The sequence below is a fragment of the Garra rufa genome, chromosome 1 (genome assembly GCF_049309525.1).
Source record: "Garra rufa chromosome 1, GarRuf1.0, whole genome shotgun sequence".
NCBI lineage: Eukaryota > Metazoa > Chordata > Actinopteri > Cypriniformes > Cyprinidae > Garra > Garra rufa.
The window spans coordinates 70722771-70743234 of record NC_133361.1 but is presented as its reverse complement, the minus strand read 5'-3'; the positions used below and the strand labels follow the sequence as shown (position 1 = coordinate 70743234).

Here is a 20464-nt window from a genome sequence, read left to right as displayed (position 1 = left end):
GTGTGTGCACTTGGACAGGTTAAATGCAGAGCACAAATTCCTAGTCACCAAACATGGCCTCATGTCACCTCCTTTCCTTATCTGCCTGTCATTTTTTTCTCATATTGTACAGAGATAGTTATGGTTAGGTTTAGATGTAGGAGTGGGATTAGCCATTTATGCCATATTGTTACTAAAATGGTTATTTCCTGCCTATTTGGGTGAATAACGTTTTATATCTTTTTATATTCACTATAAAATGGGTAGGTTTAGGTTTGGGAGTAGGTTAAGGGATCTAAATATCTAAATCGTTTATTGATAAAAATGCATTATGCATAATGATATAAAATATGCATAAATTACTTTTCTGGCAATTTGTACCGTTTTAAACATTGAATTACATCTAAATTGTATGTTTCAGCATAAATAAAAACATACTAACATGTACGTTTTGCGCTTGTACAAAATAATAAAATGGAAAAAAAAAAGATAAGGAAGAATAAAAAAATATGAAAAAAAATTATTTTCTATTTTTTTTTCCTAAAAGGTTCCCGAATCCTGGTATGGTTTCTGCACCCAAACATTGTAATTTTGCCCTTTTAATAGAATCTCAAACTCTTTTATTTGTAGTTTTTAATATTTTCAGCAGACTAAATATATTTAAATATAAATTCCTGTGAAAAATAACTTTAGGGGATTTTTGCAAACATTTTTTAAACATCCCCAAGTTTTAACACCACAACAGTAAGTTACTCATTTCTTAACTATGTCATGTGATGAAGGTACACCCCAATATGAATAAATGATTAAATAAAGCCTAAATAATTACACTTGCAACAATTACATTTACAGAGAACACATACTCTGTGAATAAAATCCAAAAATGCTAAATAATAAGCCTAATCAAGGATAGTAATAGTCATTTCCAAGCATCAACATAAAAAAAGTATTGAAATATTAAATACAGTTGGAAAAGGCACTTTTACTTATTACTCTTTCCATATTTAATTTTATTTTTGTAAGGTTTTTGTAAATCATGTTAAAATATTGTTTTGAATTGCTTGCTATTTACAGTGGTTACTGCAGTTAACTGTTTTTATAGTGTGTTTTTTGCTGATCTGTGTTAAAACCAGAAAAAAAAATGAATAATAATCTTGAACATAGTAATTATTAACTTAAATAGTAACCTTTATCACAACAATTGAAAACATTAAAAATATTGTCCTTGTTTTGTTAAATAGATGATAACAAATGATATTTCAGGGATATTTTAACCACTCAAGTAAGAAATCTCCATGGTTTCAATTTGAGAAATCTGGTTACCTTTCTTTCTGCACTTTAGTGATTTTAGACAGCATGACTTTTATTTGATCTGACGATGACATCATGAGTCTGCGCGGCGCTCGTGCTTCTGTTGTGATTTGACTCTAGAAAGGTTTGTTTTTTCCACATTCAAAGTGTTTAAATAGATGCAAACATTTCCGTATATGTTACAGCCTTTAAATAACTGTAAAGTAATCATTTTATCTAATATAGCAGTTTAATACTTCATCTAGGGTTAAAGAACGTTATTTTCGCGAGTGAAGCGCTTCTGCTCATGATAAATAGAGATGCTGCGTCTCATTTCGCGCTCTATATCTGAATCAATTTAAACTAAACATGCAAATGTGTAAACGGGGAAAACCGCATGCATTCGGATATTTCGAGATCAGTTTCAGTCCTCATTCATATGTGTAAATAAATCAGATATAAATCGGATATGTGCCAATGCTACTGTCATGTAAACAGGCAGATGGGATTTTCTGAGGCATTGCGTTCACGTTACTAAAAACTGCTACAATTGGGTATTTCTACACATTTAACCCTTGTGAGTTAAAAAAAAATGTACACATAGGTGCAAAATGGACAAAACTGTCCATGTCCAAAAACTGTTATAATAAATTTGATTTATTAATATTTTTTTCCACTTTCACTTATGTCTATTTTTTAACCAACATATGTTCTATCCATAGATACCAAATATTCATTCATTTTCCGTATTGTAACTCTTTAAATGCTGGTTTGTTTGCATAATGCCACAGGTGTTTTTTTTTTTTATGAAAAAATGAAAAATAGTCATTTCCATGTACTAAATGCTGAGCAGAATTTTTTCTTTGCTTATTAGATTCTAAATTCTAAATGTGAAGCCTTGTCGATAGAATGAATGCCCATTAGCATAATTTTATAGTCAAATGGCCCTGGTTAAACAGTTGCAGTTTTAATGGGTTTCAATGTGGACATTTTTGTCCTTAAGGTCCTGAGTGTGAGTATGGTACAGAGAGTAAAATTTATTTTTTTGAAGGAAATGATGGTTAAGTATTAAAATTTCAATAAAAACAAACACCTGAGCCAAAATGTATGCAGATGGAATTAACACAGGCACACTTATGACAAAAAACAAAACTGAAATGGACAAAAATGTCCATAAGATCACACAAGGGTTAATGTAGTCTTATGGGACATGTGCTGGCAAAATGAGTGTAAAAATTTAAAAATTGTCTGTAAAATGATCTAAATTTGTACATTTTCTGAAATGATTACCCTGCTGAAAAAAACAGCTAAAACCAGCCTATGCTGGTAGGCTGGCTTAAAGGGATAGTTCGAGCATTTAAGACATAAAGTTGTATGCAATCCTTATCAGCACTATAGTGTATACACACTGACCCACACTGCGTTCACCTCCCTGGTCAGAGTTCTGGCCGCTGGAAGTTTTTCAAGAAAGTAGTCGCGGTTAGTTTCCGGGGCCTCAAAACTGTGCGTTTTTACGTGAAAAAAATATATGCGTTTCAAAGCTTGATTAATTTACATCACAAAAAACACTCCTAACAAAAATCATACCTCAGTTTTAATCGGCACTATATTCTTTCCGTTTCCATCAATCCGCGCTGCTGTCAGTTCGCACGTTCCGATCAGCTGTTGATAGCGCGACTCACTGACAACATGTCTGACTACGAAACTTCTGATGATGAAACCAATTTTAGCACAATGTCAGACGGAACAGACGAGATATATATATTTATATTAGACCTCGTTTCACGTGATTTCCACAGGAGTCTAAACATCAGATTGTTTACTGTACAGTTTAGACATGGGATCTCCAGTCCTCGTGAGCTACTGTCTTGCTGGTTTTAGTTTTTCTCTGATGCAACACACCTGACTCAAATCAACGGGTTATTAGCAGGCTTGTACAGAATGTCTCATTTGAGAAAGGTGCCCTGTCATAGGAAAACATCGCGCTGCAGGAATGTAGCTCACGATGACCGGAGTTGGAGATACCTGGTTTAGACCTACCTGTATGTATGTGACTTCAAGCACACTTATAAACACGATGATACCGACGCATGTTCCGCATAGTTACAGACAATAACAAATATAGCAAAGCATCATATTTTGTTGTGTTATATAGATTCAATTAAATTCATTAGTTATGACATTTGCCGATTTTCTCACCACATAGACAGTCGATTATTGTCGATGCTATCACTGCCCCGGTTAGAATATTCTCAATGTGACGTTAGCCTAAAAACCGACGTTAGCTTCAAAATAAACCTGTCGTATGCGACATAAAGTTAGTAAATAGAGCTTACCCGTGGTACTGGTACAGCAGAACTCTTTAAAATCCATTTTTTGATTTTTCCTCCTTGATGGGGATGTAATCGTCTTCGCTGAAGTGAGCACTGCACACACGAAAATCCTTGATAGTACTTGATATTTTAGCTCCCGCAGATAGCCGATGGCAACCAGCCAAAGCTGTCTCATAACTATATCAGAAACAGGAAAACGATGGAATCTGAACGGCGATCCCTGCACATTCTTGTGGTCACAACCTGGGAATTTACAAGTTCGCACCGTTGTTAATTTTCTACTTTTTACGTCGTTGTCATTCGAGTGTGTAATGGAACAGCTGATCGGAACGTGCGAACTGACAGCAGCGCGGATTGATGGAAACGGAAAGAATATAGTGCCGATTAAAACTGAGGTATGATTTTTGTCAGGAGTGTTTTTTGTGATGTAAATTAATCAAGCTTTGAAACGCATATCTTTTTTTCACGTAAAAACGCACAGTTTTGAGGCCCCGGAAACTAACCGTGACTACTTTCTTGAACAACTTCCAGCGGCCAGAACTCTGACCAGGGAGGTGAACGCAGTGTGGGTCAGTGTGTATACACTATAGTGCTGATAAGGATTGCATACAACTTTATGTCTTAAATACTCGAACTATCCCTTTAAGATGGAAGTAGCTGTTTTTAGCTGGTTTCCCTTTTCCTGGAAAACCACCATCATTCTAATGCTCCTCATTGACTTTGTATTGCGGGAAGCAGACTCCTTGTCATTTCTGACTTCTAACAAAAAACTGAACAAGGTGTAAAAGCTGTTCTGAGTCGAGGTGTACCGTAAACAAGCTAAAAAACAATCTACGTTTTTATAAGCTCTTGACCTAAAAAACACAAATAGTTGTAGATGTCAGGGTATTTCATGTTGGGCCATTCAGTTGGATCGTTTCTCCAACAAAGCAAGGTAAGGAAAAGGTGCACTGACATTGACCTATTAGTAGTAAGACACATTGCACTCTACTTTTGTTCTTGTTTTTAAACACTCTTTTTTTAGGTCGACAGCTTATAAAAACATAGTTCTGTGGTTTTTAGCTTGTTTACTGTACACCTTTATTTAATAGCAGCTTTTAGACATTGTTCTGATTTTTGTTATGTATGTTCTCCTGTCTTTAGTTGTAAGGAATTTTTTTTTTTTTTTTTTTTTTTTTTTTGAGGAAACCATTTCAGGATTTTTCTCCATAAAGTGGAGTTTGAACTTCTAAAATGCAGCTTCAAATGGCTCTAAACGATCACAGCTGATGAAAAAAGGGTCTTATCTAGCAAAACGATTGTTTATTTTCTTAAAAAAAAAAAGACAATTTATGTACTTTTTAACCTCAAATGCTCATCTTGTCTAGCTCTGTGTAGAGATTAAAAAATAAATAAATTGTAAAATAACCGATCGTTTCGCTAGATAAGACCCTTCTTCATCAGCTGGGATCATTTAGCTGCATTTAAGCTGCATTTTGGAAGTTCAAACTTGGGGGCACCATAGAAGTCCATTAAATGAAGAGAAATCCTGAAATGTTTTCCTCAAAAAACAATTTCCTTACAAATGAAGAAAGACATGAACATCTTGGATGACAAGGGGGTGAGTACATTATCTGTAAATTTTTGTTCTGGAAGTGAACTACTCCTTTAACTATTGTACTCTGACTGAGATGCACCCAGATTTAGTTTGCATTAATTTCTGTTAATTGTTCTGATCTTAATTATGACTGATTGTCCAAACAGACAGAAAAACTCCTGCTGAAGCAACTGAGATCCCCGTGAGGCACTGTTATAAAGATGGCATTTATTAAAGAGGAGGATGAAGACATAAAGATTGAAGAAGTATTCATTGTGAAACAAGAAGATGACGAGGAAGAAACAGGTTTGTTTTTATTCTCTTTAATAATATTTTTAGAATAAAGAGTGTCATTATTACGGTGGTTTTATTTAAAAATGGAGCTTCATGTGGACAAAAATATGTTGAGATCAAATGACCAGACACATACTAATGTGCAGCAGAGAACTATTTGATTAATTTCTTAGTTTGATTGTTAAAAAAAAGCAATAGATGCTGCTATATTTTGTACTTTCTTGAGGTGATACAGAAGCTCAAAATTCTTACTAATAACATTTTATTAACTAGACTAGACTAGCTTGTACGAGAGTGAACCCAATCCTCCCTATTCACAAAATACATCAAAAATGGATTCTTTTTATTATTTTTTTTTTTTTTTGGTCAGTGGTTAGGAAAACACGAATATTCCTTTCCTTTAATGCGTTGAGCTGTCGCTCTTTCTACGTAACATCTAAATCAGTCAAATCATGAAGCTGACATATACAGTCTCCTGCCAGTCTTGCTCAACACTGCTCTTTACTGAATGTTGTTCAGTAAAGAGCAGTGGTCGTAGCCGGTTAAAGATGGGAGTAGCTGGTTTCCCAGCCTGACATTTAAGACCAGCCAGGAAAAATGGCCAAAATCCCTCTAAAACCAACCTGCTGACCAGCTAAAATCAGCCAACCAGCCTAGGCTGGCAATAAATAACTAAAATCGCCAGAAGGTGGCAGTAAGTGGTCTTAATAAGTGAAGCGTCTTTCATTCATTCAGTTAGTACTCATATCATTACTCATATTTTAAACATGAAAAGTGTTGTTTCTGTATCAATCTTTGTACAGTCTGTGTCAATATTTGTTCTTTGCTATTATGTGCTACAAATATACTTAAAAGACACTTAAGTACATGCAGCGCTGTTTGCTAAAGTAGCATACTTTGCAGGCATCCTATCATACGCACACTGCTGGTATGGATACAGTCACTTAGAGATGAGGTGATTTGATGTCTTTGATTGTTTACGGCACTCACATTTTCCTGTTTTAGCATAAAAGTGGCATTTTGCTTGTCAGAAATATATGCTCTGTTTTAATGTTACTTTAAACTGGGGTAGAACCAAATTAATGGCAAAGCTCAGCATTTTGTTCGCGAACCCCCTTCCGTCACCTCGCATACCCCAGTTTGAGAACAACTGCTATAGAGTATCCCACAAAAGTGAGTACACCCCTCACACAAATTTACTATATTGTCTTAAAGTCCCCCTGAAATCAAAATTAAAGTTTTTTGGCTTTTAGTATGAATATATTAGCCTTAAGGTTATCTATAAGCTAATGTGCTGCAAAACGAAGACAAAATTCGCGTTTACAAGATATGGGCATTCAAAACTTAGTCTCGTCACTTCCGCCAATATGAATCAAGGATTTGGATGATATCACCGTGCACTTCAGTTTCTCATCAAACGTTCTGTCCAATCAAATACTCTCTAGAGTCCGTAGTGTCCCACCTCCTACACAGAGACGCGGAGGAGATCATAAGCGCTCATATGTGCGGTCGGCATGTATTAAACTACACTCGACTACACTAGAATCACTATTTCGTTTTAGCAAGTTTCATATTGAATCTGTGGGGTCATTTATTAATCTGTGGCTGTCATAAGCTTACAAATGCGGCTTTACCGAGCTCAACGGCTCTTGCCCGATCAGAGATAAATGGAACGCTATTGGCTATTCAAAATTAGTGGGCGGGGCTGGGCGATATGTTTTTGTTTCAGTTAAAAGTACGTCATGTCACGACCGGCTCGCAAGCCGCGACAAAGGAGATAACACGTTGGATAACGTTTGAAAAACAAATAACATTTATTAACATAAACTCAAATAAAAGACGAGACGAGACGAAACAGGACAGATCACATCGACGAGCGAGCCCTGAGCGACTGAAGGGAGCGATCTTTTCACTGCCGGCAAACTCCACACAGGTGTAAACCCTCTGTTAATCATGACGTCACTCACTCTAGGCCTGCAAAACATAACACGAAGAAAAACAAACAGCCAACAAAAGAATAACACAAAATGGGGTCGTAACACCCTCCCCCATAGAAAAAGGTGTCTAAGGTTGAAACTACAACCTACCCTTACCCGAGACCTCCCACCTACTGAAGAAAACAGTTTGCTGTACTCCCAATGCACTCAGCAACTACGGGCCCTGTAGAAGCAATTTAAGAAGAGCAAAGAAAAAGAGTAAAAACAAACAAAACAGTTAGGAGGTGTAAGGGACTCTAGACAATGCATCAGCTACTACATTGTCTATCCCTTTGATGTGTCGGACCTCAAGGGAATAAGACTGCAGGAAAAGGCACCAGCGAGTCAAACGTTGATTTGGGGACCTCAAAGAGTGTAAATACGTAAGTGGATTATGGTCGGTGTACACGACCAATGGGTCAGACACAGATCCAATGTACACTTCAAAATTCTGCAGGGCCCAAATCAAAGCTAATGCCTCCTTCTCCACCACAGAATAATTTAACTGATACGAAGAAAACTTTTTAGAAAAATAACTGACTGGACGGTAAATTTCTGTATCATCAGCTTGTAATAATACAGCCCCTGCACCCACATTGCTTGCATCTACACATAAGGTAAAAGGGCGATCAAATCGAGGAGCTGCCAACACCGGAGCAGACACCAGCAACGACTTAGCTGCTTCGAAGGCTTTTTGGCAACCAGGAGACCAAACAAAAACGGCTTTGGCTTTCAGTAGGTCAGTGAGTGGGGCTACTACAGTAGAAAAATTTCTACAAAATCCCCGATAATAACCCACTAGCCCCAAAAACCGCATGAGTTCTTTCTTCGTAGTAGGAGATGGAAATTGGTCGATGACCTCTACCTTAGCACGAATTGGCCGCACGCAACCTTGACCAACCACCTTACCAAGGTATGTCACGGTGGCCTTGGCAAATTCACATTTGGCTAGATTGACTGTTAGTCCTGCCTCTTTAAAACGAGCAAACAGGTACTGCAATACGACTCAAGTGCTGGTCCCACGAATCACTGAAAACAACTACATCGTCTAAATAGACAGCGACTCCCTGCAACCCAGCAACAACCCGATTCATGAGCCGCTGAAATGTTGCGGGCGCGTTCCGAAGACCAAAGCTCATAACATTATAAGAAAATAACCCCTCAGATGTAATAAAGGCAGAAATTTCTTGAGCTCTTGGGGTCAATGGAACCTGCCAATAACCTTTAAGCAGATCAAATTTACTAACAAATTTTGCAGACCCAACTTGGTCAACACAATCCTCAATGCGAGGAAGAGGAAAGGAGTCTGGCTTAGTCAGTTTGTTTATTTTCCGATAGTCGGTGCAAAAACGATAAGTTCCATCAGGCTTATTCACAAGTATGCAAGGAGAAGCCCAGCTAGAGAATGATGGCCTTGCAATATCGTTATCCAGCATGTACTGAACTTCATCTTTAAGATGGGGAAACTTATTTGGGGAAACCCGATAAAAATGCTGACGAATGGGTTCCGCATCCCCAACATCGATATCGTGCTCCAACCAGTGGGTTCGTGAAGGCACATCACCAAATAAAGAGACATTACGGTTAATAAGAGCAATTAAATCAGCACGTTTGCTCTCTGGCAAATGGGCCAACATTTTATGCAAACTTTTAAGAGTCTCTGAATTTTTAAGACGTCCCAACAGTACCGTATCTTCTGGAAAAGGAACCCCCTCATCAATTTCCTCCTCCAACGGGTCAGATGAAGCACTATCAATTGACAAAACAGATTGCACCTTAGTCTTAACATTTGACATTTCGTGAGAACGGCAATAATAAGGCTTCAACAAATTAATGTGACACAATTGGGTGGACTTTCTTCGGTCAGGTGTAGCAATCAGATAGTTCAAATCAGAAATTTGCTTAACCACCACAAAAGGACCTGTATACCGAGCTTGAAATGGAGAACCTTCCACAGGTAACAGAGCCAACACTTGATCACCAGATATAAATTGTCTTTTCTCAGCTCGCCGATCATAAAGTGTCTTCATACGCCTCTGAGAAGAACACAATTGTTCTTTCGCCATTTTACCGGCTTCATACAACCTACGCTTGAACCCATTTACATAATCTATCAGGTTTTTAGGTGGTACACTCTCAATCCAATTATCACGTAGCATAGCCAAGGGACCCCGAACAGTATGCCCGAACACAAGATCATTTGGACTAAAACCCGTACTTTCCTGACATACCTCACGTGCTGACAACATCAGCCACGGCAATCCCTCCTCCCAATCACCTTGCATCTCAGTACAATACGCACGTAATAAGGACTTAAGCGTCCGATGAAAGCGCTCCAACGCCCCCTGGCTTTGGGCATGGTAAGCACTTGCTTTATTGTGCTTAACCTGGAGCAGCTTCAATACCTGAGAAAACAAGTGAGATGTAAAGTTAGAACCTTGATCACTCTGTACAATCTTTGGAATACCGAAAACTGAAATGAACTGGGTCAAGGCTTTCACTACAGATTTTGCAGTAATGGTACGGAGGGGGTAGGCCGCAGGATACCGAGTCGATGCACACATAACAGTGAGCAAATAAATACTACCTGATTTTGATCTAGGCAACGGGCCTACACAATCAACAATCAGATGCTCAAAGGGTGGACTGACAGCTGGGATCGGAAATAGCGGTGCAGGTTCAATAATCTGATTCGGCTTACCCGTTAATTGACAAGTATGACATGTCTTGATGTACTTTGACACATCTTTCTTCAATTTTGGCCAAAAGAAATGTCGAAGAATTCTGTCGTAGGTCTTTCTAACCCCCAGGTGACCTGCAAGTTCGTCATGAGAAACTTTCAACACAAGTGATCGATACTTTTCTGGCACTACCACTTGTACAATAGCATCCCCTGCAAAATTACTACAGTGTGGTATCCACTTCCTCACCAACATTCCTTCCTGTAAGAAGTAACCCTGAGCAACATCTCTAATTTCATCAGATGACACCACACTTTCAAAAAGTTTAGAGAGAGACGGATCAAGGAGCTGCTCTTGTATCAATTCTGGAAGGGAAACAGAAAAATCATCAGGCAAGGAAAAGGTGGACCCCACTACCCCTGGCTCAGAAGATAACTTTGGCTGAGCAGAGGTCATCGAACGAGTTATTGCACATGCTGTAAATACCTCTGGAAACTTCTCCTTACTCTCATCAGGACCTGGGAGAGGAAAAGGTGAAACCACAGGAGGTAAAGAGCTATCCGGCCAAACCCTGCCACCTGCCAAATTATTTCCCAGTATTATATCCACACCCTTTACTGGCAAAGCGTGACGTACCCCAATCACCACCTCTCCATTCACAAGTTGAGATGACAACATTACTTTATGCAAAGGAACAGATAAAACATTTAACCCAATTCCTTTAATAAGCACACTAGTACCAGTGTCGCTCAAAGATGAAAATGGCAACACCTTCTGCAAAATGAAGGATTCCGATGCTCCTGTGTCCCTCAATATGGTCACTGGAACTTGTGTGTCTTGTCCAGCCATTGACACATGACCATAAGTGATGAAAGGTGCATAATCTCCATCTTCTATAAGCTCCACTGCTGTGGGAAAACTTTCTTCAGACATGTTAGAAAAATTTACTATGGGTGCCGCTAAAACAGCTGGTTTAACCCGAGGAGTTTTCCCCCCCTTACTTTTAACTCGTAGTACTGGGCAGTAATGCTTCCAGTGGCCTTTACCACGACAGTAATTACAGATCAGAATTGCATCTCCAGGTGTACGATCTATTTTATTTTCAAAAATGTCATCCCTTTTCCGAAACTCAAAACTACTTTTATGAGTCAAAACGTAATCATCAGCTAATTCAGCAGCCTTAGTAGCGGTCTCAGCCTTCTGCTCATTTATATACGTCGCAATGCGAGCAGGAACAGTGTTCTTAAACTGTTCAAGCACCATTAAATTACTCAAATCTTCAAACGTTGTTACCTCAGAAGCCATACACCAGCGATTAAATGCAGTAGTGAGCTCCCTAACAAACTCAACATGAGGCTCATTAACTCCCCTAGACATAGTTCTAAATTTCTGTCGGTATGCTTCCGGTACTAGCTCGTATGCTTTTAACACGGCGGCTTTAACAATATCATAGTCTTCACAATCTGGGAGTGGTAGTGCAGAATAAACTTCTTGAGCCCTGCCAGTGAGCACGCATTGTAACAGCAACGTACGTTCTTTACTAGGCCAGCATCTTGCCTCTGCTAATCGCTCAAACAATATAAAGAATGTATCCAGATCTCGCTCATTAAATTTAGGTATTAAGCGCAAATTAGCAGCAGTGTCAAACATTTGAGAAGCAGCATGCGAAGAATCTCTAGAACCGCTAATTAATCCACCTTCTCTTATTATATCCAAACGATATTTTTGTAGCTCAATGTTGGTTTGTTCATTTCTCGTTTTTTCACGCTCTACTTCCAATTTCACCCGCTCCTGTTCAATCTGTAATAACAATAACCGTTCTTGCTGCTCAAAAGTAAAAGTACTAACTTGACTTTTAACATGACCGGCAGCAGCTGGCTCCTCCACCAATATGCACTGTTCTATCAACTTCGTTTTAAGACTTTCCCTCACCGTACTATCTTTTACTCTCCGATCTCCAATTTCAATTTCATAATGATCCGCGATTTTTAATAACTGTTCTTTCGTACACGAATCAAGCAAAAATTCAGAAGGAGAGTTAATAAAATCGTCAACTAAATTAGACATGTTTCTCCGATATATAAAAAACGTGCTCTTTACAAACCCCAGTAGGAGGAAAAACAAGTTCCCTTTCCCTATCTATACCAAAAACACTAACTAACTCATCCCTAATCTTCGTGTGGTTACTGGTAAGGGGTATTTATGCACTAACTCCCGCTGGTACAAAGAAAAGCAACCAGCACGCTGGCGACTCACTCGTACCACGGATATGCTCCCGAGACAACTGCTCTACTCACGGTCACCACACAAAAACAAGAAAAAGTTACATTCTACCACTCGTGCCAAAAGGGAACGAGCAGTTACACCTAACAAGGGAACACCAATAATACTCAAATTTCCCCCCACGATAGGATTTGCAAAGAACACTTACCTTCTTCCTGCATAGAGACGCAGCCAACTATAGTGAGCAGTAATAGTCACCCTCCGTCCATGAAACAATCAAAATCCAACGCGTAACTCCTTCAAAAGGATGTTTAAAACACCCACAAACACTAGCGCTACACAAAACAATTGCTCTTCAGGCTTTACGTTTGGCTAATCAACATGCGCATTTCATTACAAAATAACCAAACGCAAACAAACAGCGCGCTTTCAAAATACCTCAACAAGATATTCAAAACTTAAAAGACGAGCCCCCATTTGTCACAACCGGCTCACAAGCCGCGACAAAGGAGATAACACGTTGGATAACGTTTGAAAAACAAATAACATTTATTAACATAAACTCAAATAAAAGACGAGACGAGACGAAACAGGACAGATCACATCGACGAGCGAGCCCTGAGCGACTGAAGGGAGCGATCTTTTCACTGCCGGCAAACTCCACACAGGTGTAAACCCTCTGTTAATCATGACGTCACTCACTCTAGGCCTGCAAAACATAACACGAAGAAAAACAAACAGCCAACAAAAGAATAACACAAAATGGGGTCGTAACAGTCACCACATAGAATAACGCTGCGTGTTTCAAGGCGCTTCAGTGGACCTTTAAGGGATAATACTATAGAAATTTAACTTGGATTTATTTTATAGTCAGTGTGCAGCTTGTAAAGCAGTATAGATTTACTGTCCTCTGAAAATAACTCAGCATACAGCCATTATTGTCAAAATAGCTGGCAACAAAAGTGAGTACACCCTAAGTGAACTTGTCAAAACTGTGTCCAAAGTGTCAATATTTTATGTTAGTACCATTGTTATCCAGCACTGCCTTAATCCTGCTAGTCATGGAATTGACCAGAGCTGCACTGGTTGTTGCTGGGATACTCTTCCATATAATGGCATCACATAGCTGCAGTACATTAGACACATGGTGCTTCTCTACCTTCCATCTGAGGATGCCCCACAGGGTTCAGGTCTGGAGAAATACTTAGCAACCCATCACCATCACCTTCAGACTCTTGGTGGTGTATTTGGGGTCATTATCATGTTGTAAAATTGCCGATCTGCCTGGTTTCTGGAGGGAAGGCACCATGTTCTGCTTCAGAATGTTCAGTACATAATGCAATCCATGTTTCCCTCAATGAACTGCAGCTCCCCAGAACCAGCAGCACTCATGCAGCCCCAGAACATGATGCTATCACCACCATGCTTGACTGTAGGTAAGACACAGTTTTCTTGGTACTCTTAACCAGGGCATCACCACACATGCTGGACACCATCTGAGTTGATCTTATAGTCTCATCAGACCACAGAACATGCTTCCAGTAATTCATGCTCATGGACAGGTTGTCTTCAGCAAACTGTTTGCAGGCTTTCATATGAGCCAGCTTCAGAAGAGGCTTCCATCTGGGATGACGCCCGTGCAAACCGACTTTTAGCACTGTGCAGCGTATGGTGTGAGCACTGACAAACTGACCTTTTACTTCTGCAACCTTTAAAGCAAAGCTGGCAGCACTCATGCATCTGCTTTTTTTTTTTTGAAGCCAGGTTCTGCACTTGATGCACAGAACAGTCAAGCAGACCAAAACATAAACATAATGAATAGGACATGTGGCTTTACATGGCTAAACAACATACTGCTGTTATCACTTAGGGTGTGCTCACTTTTGTTGCCAGCTATTTTTTCAATAATGGCTGTATTTTTTGAGGACAGTAAATCTATACTGCTATACAAGCTGGACACTGACTACTAAATATATCCAAGTTTCATTTCTATAGTATTGTCCCTTGAGAAGATATACTAAAATTGTTTGCTGAAATGTAAAAGGTGTACCCCCCCCCCCCCATTTTTGTGTTATTGTTTGTTGACAATGAAACAGAAAAAGGGTTTTTGGAGCATTTTGGAATTTTTATGAATGCACAGACAAAAAAAAGTTACAATTACAATACATTTTAAAATCCAAATACTGGTTAATGGCTGTCTTGTTTGCTGTCCTCCTGCTTTCTCTACTTACTTTTTCGAAGGTATGATTTCAACATCATTTATAGCTACGTTTAATTGTCAGGGCCCATATTCACAAAGCATTTTAAGGGTAGAAGTAGCTCATAATTAATTAACCGATTTAGGAGAAATCCTTAAAAACAATGTTAAAAACAAATTTATCCTAAATTTAGAACACCTACATTTTTTGTTTAAGAGTATTTTACAAAGCGTTTAGTGCTAAAACTAGTTACTAAATCTGTTAGGAGTAGTGACAAGGACTCACTAAGAAGTCACTAAGACCAATTCACAACTGCACAACTGACCAAATGCAACATCAAAGACAACATTTTTTAACCCTTTATTTAAATATGGCAACATAATATGACGCTCTACAGTATTTCTATGAATAAATCTCTGACAGACCCTTCCCTATCAGCCAATCACTGTGTGCATAGTTAATAAGTATGCTGACATCATCCATTGCAGCAAGGTCAACCCCGGCCCTTATTCGTAGCTTAAGACTTATCTCTGTTCCTTAATAAAGTTTGTCTCAGGAGCTTTGTGAATAGGTTTTAAGGGAAAACTCTCAGTTAAAAACTTACTGATATTTAGGAGTACTCTTAGTGGTAAGAGAAAATGTTTTGTGAATATGGGTGCTGAACTGTTAGACTTCTGCATTGAAACTGCATCAAAAAGACCATTTTGTACCTTGATTTTAGTTATCTTATTTAAAGTAGTTCACTTTCAGAACAAAAATTTACAGATAATGTACCCACCCCTTTGTCATCCAAGATGTTCATGTCTTACTTTCTTTAGTCGTAAAGAAATGTTTTTTGAGGAAATAATTTCAGGATTTCTCTCCATAAAGTGGACTTCTATGGTGCCCCCAAGTTTGAACTTCCAAAATGCAGTTTAAATGTGGCGTCAAAGGGCTTTTAATGATCCTAGCCGAGGAAGAAGTTTATTATCTAGTGAAACGATCAGTTATTTTCTGAAAACATTTACAACTTATATACTTTTTAATCTCAAATGATTGTCTTGCTTATTTAGAAAATAACATTGTTTGCTAAATAAGACCCATCTTTCCTTGGCTGCGATCATTTAGAGCCCTTTGACGCTGCATTTTAGAAGTTCAAACCATATAAATCATGAATGGTTTACTCAAAAAACATAATTTCCTTACGACTGAAGAAAGAAGGACATGAACATCTTGGATGACAAGTGGGTGAGTACATTATCTGTAAATTTTTGTTCTGAAAGTGAGCTATTCCTTTTTATTTATGCCCTGTTTGTTTGTGCTCTTATGAAAGTGCAGTCCTTCTTATGAAATGTGCATTTCTCTAATCTCTCACAATTGTGATTTTCAGGGTGCCCAAATGTGGTTTGCATACTTAAAACTATTAATCTTAGTTAAGTATTACAGAAGTTTTCCCCAAAATCCCAAGGATGCATAAAAAAAAAAAACTTGATTCCATGTTTTCAATGAGGAATTAAAACAGTAGTCTGTAGTCTCGTAAGGTGAACAATAATGTACATCTGAGTCCACAATATGGAGGTAATTGCATACAAACATCCCCAGTGGAACACATTTTGATGTTTTCACATATCCAAGACTTTGTATAAATGTAAACTGGGGTGTCAAGCTCAGCTCTGCAGAGTTTAACTCCAATTCTAACTGAACACACCTGAATCATGGTCTTCAAGGTTAACTTATTAGAGGTGTGTTGGAGCTAAACTCTGCAGGACTGTGACTCTCCAGAATAAATGGCAGATTTGGGCCATTGTTGCACTCTGTTCTACTGTTGCTTTTAAACAGGGGTTAACTTGTATTTGTCTCTTTTTAGAACTGATGGTGCCGAGAATGGAGAGTGAAGTACTAGATGAAATGCAAGATGAAGATCAGTATTTTATAACTGGACGAGAATCAATTAGTTGCTCTCAGACAGAAAATACTTCAAGTAAAACTAATTTCACCTGCCAGTATTGTGGAAAGAGTTTCAGTCAACATGGAAACCTTATAGTCCACTTGAGGATTCACACTGGAGAGAAGCCTTTCTCCTGCGAACAGTGTGGAAAACATTTCAGTGAACAAGGAAATCTTAAAGTCCACATGAGGATTCACACTGGAGAGAAGCCTTTCACCTGCCAAGAGTGTGGAAAATCTTTCACTAAAAAAGCAGCCCTCAAAAGCCACATGAACGTCCACACAGGTGAAAAGCCCTACAAATGCCCTCTGTGTGGAAAACATTTCAGTCAACAAGGAAGCATTAACAGGCACATGAGAACTCACACTGGAGAGAAGCCGTACCTCTGCAAACTTTGTGGAATAGGTTTTACAACCAAACCAAACCTTGAGTATCACATGAACATTCACACTGGTGAGAAGCCATATGCATGCGATCAGTGTGAAAAGAAGTTCAGTCATAAGGGAACCCTTAAAAAGCACATGGTGGTTCACTCAAGAGCTCCCTCTCTCAGTTTTATATGCCATCAGTGTGGAATGAGTTTCTCAGACAGTGATCACCTTAAAAATCATGTAACATCTCACACTGGAGAGAAGCCGTTCATGTGCAGTCACTGTGGAAAGACTTGCTCAAACAAGACAAACCTAAATCTACACATGAGAATTCATACTGGAGAGAAGGATTATATCTGCCCTTATTGTGGAAAGACTTTCAGATTTAGAGGAAACCTTCGGGCTCACATGAGAGTTCACAGCGAAGAAAAACCTTTTACCTGCCTTTCATGTGGAAAGAGTTTTACACTTAAAGGAAACCTTACTGCTCACATGAGGCTTCACACTGGAGACAGACCTTCTGCAACCTAAGTTTCACAATCAGAGAAACCTGAAAGACATTGAAAAGTTTAGAAGGAGCAATTTTATATGTATATATTAGTATGTACCAGACCGCATTTCTGTTCTTGTACGTAAATAGTTTCAAATAGCTCTGCAGAAATTTTGACTGCAATAGCACAAATAATTTTGAAGGCTGAAATTATTGACTGAAACCTTGACAAATATTAAATATAAATTCTCAAGTGAGTTATGTTGTGTGTACGTACAAGTTCCTTCTTACTAAACTGTCCACTTGTGCCAAGAAAAGGTGGGCTAACAAGTCTGGCATGAATTTCAACGAGTAAAATGGGGCAAATAAGTATTTCATACACTGCTGATTTAAGTTTTCTCACTTATAAAGAATGGTGAAATTGTGATTTTCATCGTAGGTGTACCTCAACTGTGAGAGACAGAATCAAAGAAAAAAAATCCAGCCATATTTTATGATTTTTAAATAATTTAAATTTTATTGCATGAAACAAGTCTTTGATACACTAGAAAAATAGAACTAAATATTTGGTTTACAATTACAGAGGTCAGACATTTTCTGTAGTTCTTGACCAGGTTTGCACATACTGCAGCTGGGATTTTGGCCCACTTCTCCATACTGGTCTTCTCCTGATCTTTTTTCGGTTTTGGGACTGTAGCTGGGCAACAGGCTCTTACTGAGGGAAGGAGGTTGTTGCCCAAAATCTTGTGATACATGGCCCCATCTATCCTCCCCTCAATATTGTGCGGTCGTCCTGTCCCCTTTGCAGAAGACCACCCCCAAAGCATGTTTCCATGCCCATGCTTTACAGTTGGGATGGTGTTCTTGGGATTGTACTCATCCTTTTTCTTCCTTTTGGTCTCATCTGACCGCATGACCTTCTCCCATGTCTCCTCTGGCTCAACCAGATGGTCTTTGGCAAACTTCAGACGGGCCTGGACATGTGCTGACTTGAGTAGGGGGATCTTGCGCACACTGCAGGATTTTAATCCATGATGGTGTAGTGTGTTACTAATGGTAACCACTGAGACCGTGGTCCCACCTCTTTTCAGGTCATTGACCAGGTCCTCCCGTTTAGTTCTAGGGTGATCCTTCACCTTTCTCAGGATCATTGATTGTCCATAGTGTCCTTAGACAGCTCTTTGGTCTTGCCCATAGTGGAGAGGACTTACTGTCTGTCTTTAGGTCATTGTGCTGTTCACACTACATGACACAATGTAAATGATCCGCAACAGTGGGTCACACACTACTGCTAACACTAAGCTGACAACAACTTTGTCGCCCAATAGGCAAGTTTCCATCCAGTTTCTTGCAATGTTTTGTTATTGACAATGAGAATATGCATAAAAAACTGTGAAATTGGCTGTCTCCATCCAACTGACCTTTTGACAATTAAATTGTGTGCGGGATGGTGACATCCCTAAAAAAAAAAAAACAATCATTGCATAGCTGTTTCTGATAATAATTTCACCTATTGTGCAAAATACATAGGCTTGAAACAAAACTTTATATTTTTTATTTATTTAGCAATATACAAAAACATGTGAAGTTGTGTTATGATTATTTTTCTGATTAAATTAAAATTAAATTATGTGGCTGTTGTAGTGTTTGGACCAATCAGACAGTTATTTATTACATGTAACAAATAATCTTTAAAAACAACAAGCCAGCTATATGTTGGAATTCTGGAAACAACCCTTGAAAGCGACTAAGGCCGAGTTCACACTTGGCGTCTTTTTTCAAACTGCCAGCCTCTGTTTTACATTCTAATCCTATGGAGTAAACCGTCTTTTCAAAAAAGCCCTAGCGCTTTTTTTAAACGCCTCCGCCGGCGTCTTTTTTTGCAGCTCAGAGCGTCTTTTTAAGTTGAAAAAAGTTGAACTTTTTTGAAGAAAGCGCCCTACGTCAAGCTCTTTTTTGACAGCTGACCAATGACAAGCGAGTAGCGGGACCTATCGTTTCCATAACAACAAAAACAACAAGAAAAAAACGGAGAAGTTGCCGGTAGATAAACTTATCGTACTAGTGTCGGAGCACAAGGAGTTGTATGATATGAGTAAACAACTCTATCCTAATATACATCACAAAGAGGCTCTTTCTCGACATTTCTTCACCACACAGCACTAGCTACTGTTGCAGCTGTTGTTATAGCAACAGAAGACGCACTCGGCTGCTTTTTGTAACAGAACGTTGCCAGCTTTTTTTTTTACTAAAAAACACCCTAGTCAACTTTTTCTTGTGAAAAAGACGCCAAGTGTGAACACGGCCTAATGCTGCGTTCCAGGCAGGTTTTTGAGCTCGTAAATCACGACTTCAAATCACGACTCACGACTTTGTAGCGTTCCAGGCAAGTCAAGTCACCCCAAACTGCCTGGGCATTTATTATTATTACATTATTATTCAATTTTTTCACTGTGTACCACTTGCATAAACACCGCATCGTAGGGGCTGACATGGTGGTTTCGCGGATGGGAAGTCAAGGGTTTGACTGCGGGTGCACTTTTATGCGTAGAAGGTTGGAAAAACATGAGTAACGGGTTGCCTGGAACGCTGCATAACATCCAAAAGGAGCTCAGTCGCCAGGGCAACCATCTGATGACACTAGTTTTACTATCCAAAGGAATGCAGGCAGAAAAACCTTTCCTACTCCTTTCCTATAGGAAAGACTTTATGCTCATAGAAATGGACTCGTACCTAATTCATAGAAAAACTTCTTTGAATGGACACAAATTTTCTTTAAGGTGTGTACTATAACTGTCTTGTATAATGTCTCTTGAATTTTATTTTGTTGTTGTTGTTGTTGTTGTTGTATGCATGCTTAATATGTGAAGTACTAGTCAATGTAACCCAACGTATAACTATGTGTCTCCTATCAAACTAATGCATTTAATGATGCACACTTTGGTGTATGCCACCTCCTCATAGAATGCCATGTGTGTTCATACTTTAATCCGAATATAAAATGCCACAACCACTCGAAAGACAAATGGTCCAATACAAATGCTCATAAAACCCATAAAAACCATTATTTCCATCCTCCTGCTTTTAAATTTAGCCCTTCTCATTGTGCATGACTCTTCCTAGACT

The 20464-nt window shown here is 38.8% G+C and overlaps 2 protein-coding genes across 2 annotated transcripts in view; one reads left to right on the top strand and one right to left on the bottom strand.

Annotated features, from left to right (window-relative positions):
* Window positions 1-20464, bottom strand: part of LOC141338793 (uncharacterized) — a 203415-nt gene that overhangs the window by 15920 nt on the left and 167031 nt on the right. The gene's annotated exons all lie outside the window — the stretch shown is intronic.
* Window positions 1372-17573, top strand: LOC141339034 (uncharacterized). The gene is made up of 3 exons (XM_073844658.1): window positions 1372-1414; window positions 5346-5484; window positions 16397-17573. The coding sequence occupies exons 2-3, from the start codon at window positions 5400-5402 to the stop codon at window positions 17377-17379; spliced, it is 1068 nt and encodes a 355-aa protein (XP_073700759.1). The 5' UTR covers window positions 1372-1414; window positions 5346-5399; the 3' UTR covers window positions 17380-17573.

Excerpts from the sequence above, each read along its gene's own strand:
- LOC141339034 (XM_073844658.1), top strand. The coding sequence starts at position 5,400 with ATGGCATTTATTAAAGAGGAGGATGAAGACATAAAGATTGAAGAAGTA. Across the intron at positions 5,485-16,396 it reads AGATGACGAGGAAGAAACAG|AACTGATGGTGCCGAGAATG; the intron begins GTTTGTTTTTAT and ends GTCTCTTTTTAG.